This window comes from Larus michahellis, chromosome 1 (genome assembly GCF_964199755.1).
Source record: "Larus michahellis chromosome 1, bLarMic1.1, whole genome shotgun sequence".
In the NCBI taxonomy this organism is placed as follows: domain Eukaryota; kingdom Metazoa; phylum Chordata; class Aves; order Charadriiformes; family Laridae; genus Larus; species Larus michahellis.
This window is the reverse complement of record NC_133896.1, coordinates 190,950,609-190,961,565: the sequence shown is the minus strand read 5'-3', so window position 1 is coordinate 190,961,565 and position 10,957 is coordinate 190,950,609. Positions and strand designations below refer to the sequence as shown.

At 41.5% G+C, this 10,957-nt stretch overlaps 1 protein-coding gene across 11 annotated transcripts in view; it reads right to left on the bottom strand.

The window, feature by feature from the left end:
- Window positions 1-4,530: 4,530 nt before the first annotated feature.
- Window positions 4,531-10,957, bottom strand: part of LRCH1 (leucine rich repeats and calponin homology domain containing 1) — a 137,194-nt gene continuing 130,767 nt past the window's right edge. For 6 of the 11 annotated variants that reach the window (XR_012584461.1, XR_012584465.1, XR_012584463.1 and 3 more), the window contains one exon: window positions 4,531-5,105. Coding sequence is in view for 5 of the 11 variants with exons in the window: in XM_074565594.1 (XP_074421695.1) it covers window positions 4,992-5,105 (114 nt within the window). In the remaining 6 variants the exon portion in view is untranslated. The remainder of the gene's footprint in view (window positions 5,106-10,957) is intronic. The other 5 variants (XM_074565551.1, XM_074565567.1, XM_074565607.1 and 2 more) reach the window with 2 other exon arrangements.

Here is a 10,957-nt window from a genome sequence, read left to right as displayed (position 1 = left end):
GGTTTGCTTTTCTAAGCAATGCTGAATGCTCTCTGGTTTCTCAGGCCCCTGCTAGATTCTGGATTGCAGGGAGGCCGATGCTGGGAATTTATGTTTCTGTTGGTGGTGACTGGGCTTAAATTATGTATTGATTTTTATCAGTCTTGCATCTACAACTGTGCGCATCGCAAGAGTTCTCTGAAATGCTGACCATAAGTAACAGGCGATAGGACAAGAAGAAATGGCCTCAAGTTGCACCAGGGGAGGTTCAGACTGGATATTAGGAAATATTTTTACCCTGAAAGGGTTATTAAGTGTTGGAACAGGCTGCCCAGGGGCATGGTTGAGGCACCATCCCTGGTATTTCAAAGAAAGATGGGTAGACATAGTGTTAGAGATAGATATGGTTTAGTGATGGTTTTCGTCAGTGTCAGGTTGATGGTTGGACTCGATGATCTGGAAGGTCCCTTCCAACCCAGGCAATTCGATGATTCTCTAAGTTTTCCACACTGTGGATTTACGACAGACACTATCTCCTCCTTTCTTATAAAGCAGGACACTGACATAAAAAAATAACTGATTTTTAAGCCAGAAGTCCTAAATGCTTAGATTTTTTTTTTCTGCTCACACAACAGCAGAATTGGCTCAAAGGCTTGTTTAATATGTAGCAGCATCTTCTAGTTGTTCCTCCTCCCCCAGCAGCCAGGCACCTGCTCTCCCGTAGCCAGCAAAGGAATTACTGGGTTCTGTCGGATACTGGACTGGAGCAGCAGCGTGATCTGCCAAAGCTAATATTTTTTGCCTAATGCATTCTGATAATTGTATTTAAGGAAAAAGGGCATGCCAATTTTTTTATTTTTTTTTCATTCCCTAACTGTACCGTGTGCACCTGCATGTTCTATTAGAGGAGATTAAAAAGCAGGTTTAACCTTGTAATTTACTCTTAAGTGGTTTTAAACCACCATTTTAAAGCGGCTGAGTTAATGGTAGGAAACAGCTTGCCCTGTGTGGGGCAGGAAAAGCCCTCTTTCATACTTGATAAATTTATATGGCATAATTCTAAGTTTCCCATCATACTCTGGATAGTTGTAGGGAGCTTTATTTCTTATAGCCTTAATTTACAGTTCAGCAGGAGATCAATTACCATATCAGCTTCCCCAAACAGCTACAGTTCTGGAGCTGAAAATACCTGTCATATTTTCCGCGTGGCGCCCCTAATAATTGACTGCTGTCCCGCACTGTTTGCTTTCTCGATAAAAGGGAGCGTTTATGTATGTGCACTGCTGCCTCCCTCCTTGAGAGGGACTTCCAGGTGCCTCCTCGCTTGTGAGCAGGAGCAGATTCAGGTAAGCGTCCCGTGCACTCCTGTGAGCCCAGGAGAACTTGCTTGGGAAGCCAGTCACCTCAAGGCTTTATAGAAACTGCCCTGAGCTCTTTCAGAACTGGTGCTAGAGGGCTGACGAGGCAGGGTCCTCAAACTGCCCTCGGCCACAGGCTGCAAGTCCAGGACAGTGCAAACCTGGGAGACTCTTATAATCATAGAATGGTTCGGGTTGGAAGGGACCTTAAAGATCATGTAGTTCCAACCCCCTGCCATGGGCAGGGACACCTCCCACTAGACCAGGCTGCTCAAAGCCCCATCCAGCCTGGCCTTGAACACTTCCAGGGATGGGGCATCCACAGCTTCTCTGGGCAACCTGTTCCAGTGCCTCACCACCCTCACAGTCAAGAATTTCTTCCTAATGTCTAATCTAAACCTACCCTCTATTCAGTTTAAAACTGTTGCCCCTTGTCCTATCACTACACTCCCTGATAAAGAGTCCCTCCCCATCTCTACTGTAGCCCCCTTCAGGTACTGGAAGGCCACTATAAGGTCTCCCCGGAGCCTTCTCTTCTCCAGGCTGAACAACCCCAACTCTCTCAGCCTGTCCTCACAGGAGAGGTGCTCCAGCCCTCTGATCACCTTTGTGACACTCCTCTGGACCCGCTCCAACAGCTCCACATCCTGCTTGTGCTGAGGGCTCCAGAGCTGGACACAGTGCTCCAGGTGGGGTGTCTCGCCAGAGCAGCGCAGAGGGGCAGAATCCCCTCCCTCCACCTGCTGGCCACACCGCTTTCCATGGGGCCCAGGATACAGTTGGCCTTCTGGCTGTGAGTGCACATTGTTGGCTCATGGTGAAGCTCATTTGCAGGAATCAACACCAAACCGAGACCCCAACAGTTAGGGGCTGGATCCTATCCCTAGTTTAGCTGCAAAATTCCCATACTTGAGTCACATCACCACCTTTCTCCATCCCCAAACCCTCATCCACCACCCCCAGCCTTAAACTCCGCAAACGCCATCTCTTTCACAGGAAACTCGTCAGGCAGAGGGGTAGTCATTAAAGGATTTCTACAAATAATATAGTTTAATTGTAACTACAGTAAAGATTTTCTATATACATTATGTTCACTGCTTAGGGTATTACAGATTTGCCATGCATGTTTTATTGCACATATAAATAGTATACAAAGAGTCATGAAGATTTTCTTTTTAGGCGTACAGGTTAAGACCGCATAAAAAAAGCTGTATTACAAAATATTTAGAGCTATTTATTTACAGCCAACTTCAAGCAAATACCGAAAGACACTATCGGGAGAAAAACCAAAATTTTAATTATGAAAAAAACCCAAGATTTGTCAAAATAATAATTACAAAGCTTCATGTTGCCATATATACATTGTAAAAAAATACTCAGGAAACCTGCATTTTATCCCTCAAGATGCAGAAATCAATATTCCTATTTTTATACTCGATCTTTGAATGCTTTTAAAATTTGATAAACTCTGACTTGAAAACTTACTTTCTTTACATTGCTCGTGCTTTTTTTGACAAAACAGATATTTGTGCAGCTCTGTAAAATATTAAAATACATTTTAATTTAGTGTTAAAGTGCACAGTACATTTTATAGGAAACGATATGCTAGCTGCCAATCAAAATTACAATTTAAGTCAATGTTCCCTCTAGAAAATAAACGCTTTTGCTTTGGTTGAAGTCACTGGCTATTCCATGCAAACCCTACGTCTCCCTGTCTGCGAGTCCACTTGCCTCCTCCTCACACGCTGCTGCTGTCGGTACGTACCAGCACGTTGGCAATTCGTGGTATTAAAACGTGTAGTCTGCATCCAAATACTGCATCTACCGTTAAAAATCTGCTGTTGGAATACTGGTGGGTTTAAACGCAGTGTCTGTGTGAGCGTGCGTGTAACCGTGCCTGGACACAGCGATGAGTATGCATCGTTCTTCCAAAAAAACCTTTATTCCAATAGTCCTCTCCCCTTTTTCTCTTGCTTCGGTATTTCCTCCTCCCGCCCCACCTCGCCTCTTTTTTTGTCATTGTGCATTTCCAACTACCTGCCTGTGCGCGCCACCAACCCCTCCCAGCGAGCCTTTTCCCCACATGCAGCTTTTCCCGTCCCGCTTGCCCAAGTTCCCACCACCAGCTTCTCCTAGGAAAGAAAAATGGATGTTCCAGGTACTGTGAGAATCGCTGTGCCGGAACTTTTTTTGATCTAAAAAACGTGCGATGTTTTAATAATAAATTCTGCTTTTAAAAAAAAAAAAAAAATAAAAAAATCTAGTAGCGATAAGAAAAAAGAACCTTATTTCGTATTGCTGACGTGGGATTTCTGATCCCGCAAAGGTTCACTACAGAACGTTGTGCTTAATTCTGCGGGAAAAGGATGGCGACTCCAAGGGGAAGCACCGCACCCAGCAGGTCGTAGCAGGAGGATCAGGTCTTTGAGCCCACCTTTGGCCTAAAAGTTGTAATAATTTTTCTCTCCCCTGGAAGGAATCATTGAAGCAAACAATTAAAAATTAGTTGGCTACCTGGTAAATCTGCTCGCCGATGTTCTTGTGCTATTTGGTAATTTTTTGTTCCGTAGTGCTGTAGTCTTTAGAAGAAATCAAGTTACAGTGCAAAATTATAGTTCAAGACACATGATCCTAATGCACATCATTCGTTTTGTTGTGGCAAAAGTTAAATGTCTTGTGCATAGTAAAATAAGCCATCAAAAATATTTGTTCACATTTATTTTTCAAGTTTACATCTTTCCTTTTTTTGATTTTTTTTTTTTCCTTTTTAAACATCTATATACAAATAAAACGGGTGTGCTCTCAGTTTCAGCCAATTTAGTCTATCGGGGGGAAAAGTGCTACTGGAATGTTGGAAACTCAATGGAATGCAGACAAATTCTTACCAATGTTCCACAAATTCAAGAAATAAAGAATGCCATTCCAGCTAGCTGTTCTTTTAATAAAAGCACCTATTTTGTTTGCTTTTTATCTTACATATTAGAAAATACAATTTACGGAGATCTAGCCCTACTGCACACCAAGTAGAATAAAAAATAACTAAATATTTATATTAAAATAAAGTGTTTAACCACAAAAAAGCAGTAATAAAATACAGTTTCCTAATTTACAGTTTGCATCCAAAGGATGAATAACAACTCACTAATAAATAATATTTATATAAATACTTTATGTCTGGATATTTTTTTTTTTTAAAAGGCAATAGCCTGAAGCAACTGCAGAAAAACCTAACATGGCAAAAATCTGATTTACTCTCCCTCCCCCCCCCATGATTACAATGATTCTTAGTTTAATAATAGGAAGGTATAAGGTATCTTGCTGCAAGACAGCTGGGTACTCCACACGGTTTTAAGTGGCAGAGAGGTGGCTGTTTTCGTTACGTACTGTACAAAGTGAGCTATAAAAGCCGTGAAGCGCCGCTTTGCTCTAGAAAAACGTTTCTCCGTGGTTTCTGCTTTTGTAGGTCGCCGCACGCGTACGGTCTGAAAGACGATTTTAAAATCGGAAGTGTAAGAATACTCTCGGAGCACTGTGGTTTTGTTTGTTGTGGGTTTTTTTTTTTGTTTGTTTGTTTTTCAAAGCAGTTTGAAAAGCTGGGCAGTATTTTGATTCTTTGATGGCACAGTGGAGCTGGTAACAGCAGAGAGAGGAGGTTCACGTGAATAAAGCTTGTTTCACTGTGGTTACATCTAGCAATGCTTGAACTGTTATGCTCACTTTTACCAAGCCCTTTTCTTCTAGGATGTGATGTGGTAGGCAGAGCTTCTCCTAGAAAAAGACAAACAAAGGAGGAAAGATTAGGATATTCAATACCCACTGCAAAACCTTGCTTGAACACAAAGCCCAACAAGCAGGAACCGTTTCCTCTTTTTTTAATTAAAAAGAACTTCCTGTCATTTTGACAGAAAGTCTCTGATTTTGCTCTCATTATACCTATGAATTAGTGAGAGATCCGTTAATATTCTGGGCCTGAGAAACCAACCTGTTCTGTGGTCGTTCCAGTACATAAACATCTTAACTAAGAGCGAGGGCCAGCAAGTACACGCTGAACTCTCACCTCCCAAGTGAGATAACGGGGCATTTGCCCATGATTACGTATGAGTGAATTTGGGGAGAGAAGGCTGGTTTTATCAATCAAAAGAAGTTCTACCACTGAGCTCTAGACAGGAAGGTCTTGGTCCCAGGATACGCACCTTCAAAGCCACCCATTAGCATTTACAGAAAAGCGTGTGTAATTTCGTGCATTCAACGGGCGAAGCGTTTCGTTCTGAATAATCGGCAGCTTATTTTGAAATATCCAGGAATCAACTTTATTCACCATAAGGGAACAGCAGTCGTGGCCAGGATGAAACCTACTGGCTGTCCACAGAGGCTGTTACACCAGAAATCAGTCAAACAATAAACACTGAATCTACTACAGGTAACAAAGAACCCCCCCAACAAATAATTAAAGCCTTCTTAAGAGAGGCAGCCTCGTGTCATGATTCGCTCTCTCTTTAAAAATAAGTTTTTCTTAATGTAACTTGGTATTCCTATTTATGAAATCCATGAAATGATGAAATCAGGCAGCAGGTTTATAATAAATAAATGGAAAGGCTGGACTGCATCACGTCAACCATAATTACAACTGTGAGACTCGTTGCCACAACACGGAAGCCAAAAGTGTAAGCGGGATGACAAAAATATACAGATAGAAAAAACCCCAAACAACTCTATTAAACACAAACACGTGGATACATTGTCTGGCTCATGAAGTCCTTCAACTGTGCACGTCAGATTGCTTAAAAGTTTGAAAAGGCACCATCTACGTGATCTAACCTTCTGTTCTTTCCGTAAGCGTCCGTACACGACCATCAGCAGACACGGGACACCGATTTGTTTTAGAAAGAACAGGTTGTTTTGATGTTCTCAGTATTGAATCTCTTGGCTGTTCAATAAACTTTTAGCCTCTAAAACTACTGATGCATTTGAGATTACGTTTTAATTAATTGCCTGTCTTCTACTGAATATTCTTGCTTCTGTTATGTCAACTAAGGGTCCCTTATTTTAACTTCAGGCAATCCATGGTCCTTTGTCACGTCTCCTCATATTCATATTGATTATGTCTCTGGTTTAAACATCACTAATCTCTTCAACCTCTCTTCTCATGGTACGTTTTGTTCAGCTCTACTCCCTTCCCTGACCCCCGTGAGCCCTTAAAACTAAATATAATATTCAGGATGCTGGAACTGGAGCTGGTACATACAAGAACAATTAATACAGTTTCTATCATGTCATGCACCTCCGTTTAATTGCTTTCATCTGCTTCCACAGTTGCCCACTCTTTGCTCAGAAAATCTCCTCCAGTGGGCCACCGCTCCAGCAGAACAGAATCATAGAATCCTTTATGTTGGAAAAGACCCTTGGGACCATCGAGTCCAACCATCAACTCCACTCTACAAAGTTCTCCCTTACACCATATCCCCTAACACCACATCTAAACGACTCTTAAACACATTCAGGGATGGTGACTCCACCACCTCCCTGGGCAGCCTATTCCAGTGTCTGACCACTCTTTCCGTGAAGAATTGTTTCCTAATGTCCAGCCTAAACCTACCCTGCTGCAGCTTGAACCCATTCCCTCTTGTTCTATCACTAATTACCTGTGAGAAGAGACCAGCACCAACCTCTCTACAATGTCCTTTCAAGTAGTTGTAGAGAGTGATGAGGTCTCCCCTCAGCCTCCTCTTCCTCCAACTAAACAGTCCCAGCTCCTTCAATCGCTCCTCATAAGATTTATTCTCCAGGCCCTTCACCGGCTTTGTTGCCCTCCTCTGCACTCGCTCCAGCACCTCGAGATCTCTCTCATATTGAGGTGCCCAGAACTGGACACAATACTCAAGGTGTGGCCTCACCAGTGCTGAGTACAGGGGGACAATCACCTCCCTCCTTCTGCTGGTCCAGTATTAAACAGCTGCTCTGCTGCTTCGGATGTTTATGACTTCCTTTTGTTACTGAGGATTTCCTTTATGCGCAACCAAGAGTCAGCTTGCTTAAACTTTTTGTGAAGTTCCTCACACCCCACTCCAGCCTCAATGAGAGAAAACCTGCCAAACGTACCTATTATTAACTACCGCACCTAAAAAGTGAGAGCCAAACTTTAGTCACAATTATGGCCTCCGCTACTGATAATTCTAATTTATCTATATTTTATGTTTACATTTTATATTTACTATTTGAGCTGTTTTAATATTTATTATTTTATGTTTAAAAGTTGTTTTTAAAAACTTAATTTGTAATTATTTTTTTTAAGGCTCGGGGTCATAGCCCAGAGCACCAAACAAATCCTGTGGATTCCTTTGGCGCATATAGACCCAAGAAACAATTCCAGAGAGGTCACTTTCAAGGAGCTTGGCTGAGCAGATCTTCGACAGGTGGACAACAGACATTTCTCCCCAGGGAAGATGCGGCAACATTCTGGCGACCTGCTAACGCCGGGTTCCCACTTCCATTGAGCTTGTGGATTCTGATTCACATTTGACCAAAGAGCTGCGACAACTGCATCCCATCCCTGCCCGCTGCTGTTCCCCTCTCCGCTGGAGCCATTTGCCCAGTCAGCACAAAGGAATATCCCCATCTTGCACCACTCCAGTTCATCACCCAGGTTTCCACTCCAAACCTACCCTGAACTGGTCATTTAAGTTAAGACTCGGGGTTCTGTGGTTCATTCTTGTTTGTTCTTCTGACTGAAATACTGACCTGCAAGCTGTCAGAGACTGTTCTCCCCAACTTTTCTTCCTCTGGAAAAAAGTGTATTTTCCAGACAAATATATAAATATATTTTACAAAGCAAACCCCTAAACTGATACCCGATTAGCAGTGGAGTAGCTACAAAAGAAGGTAGAGAGAGTGATAGCAAATAAAAGGAGAAAAAAAAACCAACCCAAACCATTTCTACTTCAAATGTATGATTTTTACAAAAAAATTTTGCCAGCCTAATGTCTTGGGACATGGTTCATATAAAAATCTACAGTACTCTGATTCCGATAATTTATTTTAAAAAAACTACATTGCAAATCAGACATCCAAAGTGACATGTTATTTGCGCCACTCTCCCCTACTTCTTTCCAGTGCCCTTGCACAGTAGGCTCTCGTTTCACAGATTTGGTGGCCCACAACATGCCAATATTTCATTAGTCTTCCACGCTAGACAAAAGGAATTAAATAATAATGCTTCCTGAATCAATATCTGAAAACTAAGTGATTAATGTGATTAAGGGGTAAGGATTGAATCCAAAAACCCAGCCTCAAAACAACCTGCCTTGTTAGATATTTATGTTTGAGAAGATTCTGAATTTTTCTATTGAAGCCAAATTTGCTGGAAAAGCCACAGCTAAGGATCTTTCCTTTAGAAAAAACTTAAAATCTAAACTTATCATTTTTGTGGCACCTTAGAGCATTCAGAGAACTATTCTGTCATGCTTTCTTGCTCGGAATTTTGCAATTGTTTATAAGCACATTTTCGCTAAAAGCATAACGGAGCGCGTGCCCCATTTCATATAAAACCCCCATCTAACATAACTTTTCTCCTTTTAAAGAGAATGCACTATCTAATTCTTTTAAATGCACTATCTAATTCTTTTAAATCCAGTACAGTAATCCAGTTTGTATAAAACCACCTCTCTCTCCCCCCGCTGTATTTAAAAGATGCATACTCAAATAAGGAAAGCTATTTAAGGAGGTCTACGAAAAAAAAAAAATAGGACTGGACAACTGTGTTCTAGAAGTTTCACAGCATGGTACTTCTTTTTATGTTATACATCATTCTTTATTAATTCTTGAAACATATACAATTGACAGCCTTCTCTTACTAAGCAGAAGGTGGAACTTGGTTAATATTTTGCAGTTTTGCAGTTAAACATGTGGCTACGATGAACTGTCCAAAACAGACGACGAGACCTATGTCACCATCTTCCAAAAATGGCAATGTTTATCTTCATATGTCACAAATCAATTCTCTTATCAAAACCCTAATCACTATTTTAAAAGCTTTGGAAATGTCTTTCATCAACCCTGCCTCACATACTTCTCAAATCACAGCTTTATAATTATTATATTTATAACATTATAGTGTATATTTAACATTTCTCAGAATAAGAAAAAAGCAAATCCTGCCAAGGATGGAATCCAGAGCACGCTGATAACCAACTCGGCTTTCTGCAAAGCAGGAGTTACCTTGGGCCAAGACCCCAGGTGTCTCAGCCCTTAGGTCCAGCCGCTGTCCCCGCAGCACAGTCCATTCTCCATGCTCCGCCTCACTCTCTGATCCACTACAACCGCTATCTGGAAACCACTGACAGTGGAGCTGTGAAGCTGCAAACCATCAAGATTTCAAAACTTTTCTTAAATCCTGGCATTTTGAAGCCATGTGCCTGACCAACTGAGACAAGAACTCACCCATGACTCTGAGGAGACTCATCGCTCACTTCTCCCCACCTTTGATAAGATTTCTGTCCTTTTTACGTTAGCATCCAACCCATAACATTTCAATATAGTAGCGTGAATCACCTCTCCAAAAATACACTCCTGTTGAAACCATCACTGAACAAAACCCAGACAGACAGAAGAACTGGCTACTAATTCTCAAGACCAGCCCACAAATCTTTAAAAACAATTATGGAGGGAAGAGCTGCCACTCCACTCATGGCAGCAGGAATCTCTCTCTTGTCTTGTCTACTACAGAAATGAAGGTCTCCATTTTTAATGTAGTTCTTCTCCCTAAGAACACAGAGGAACTTAATTACCTGTTGCAAGCAAACCATTTGCTACAGACACATAGCCATTTGGAATGGATAAAGATGTTTCCAAACTCAACCCGAAGCAAAAGAACAAACTCCTTTTGATGGGAAAAATAAAAAAGGCACAAAAAGGAGGCAGCAGCCAAGAGGCTGAGTCACAAAACAAGACAAAAAGACAGTACAGGAGGTGTACCCACAAACGTACACGCGTGCATGTGCTCGCCAGAGCAAGTTTCTAATCCTGGAACAAAACCATCTGATTTAGGTGGTGTAAAAGAAAACAGGAAGAGGCAAGGACAGTAATCCCACAAGGATACGTGACACGCTACACATACACATCTAGTTTCTTTGACATCAGATGACTTCAAAGTCAAGATAACGGTTTGAATTGGTTTATGCTGGGGCAAACAGCTTGACAATTCACATACAGTAATTCATTATCAAAACGTAATCGTTGCCATTATATCATATGGGCAAGCAGCGAAATGACCACATCATGGCATCAGGAGCCAACTACCTTCGTTACCAAAAATACAGAGAAACGGAATTCTGCAATTTGGCAAGAGCCTTTCTCTTTTTCCCTTGTATTTGTAGAATATGGGATTTTAGATCTACGAGGGGGAAAAACATTCAGAAAACAATGAAATACTGGAATGTATAGTTTCTCAAATTACAAATTAAAAAAAAGAAGTCCATGTAATGGCCATGATTTAATTTTTGGAGCCAAGTACTCTGAAATGGAAAGTCACTAAAACATCAGGGCCTTACGTTGAAGCAGACTTACGTCAAATACATAAAACCTTGACATTTTCTTAGGTCAGGGCCAGGTTCTTTCTTACGAGA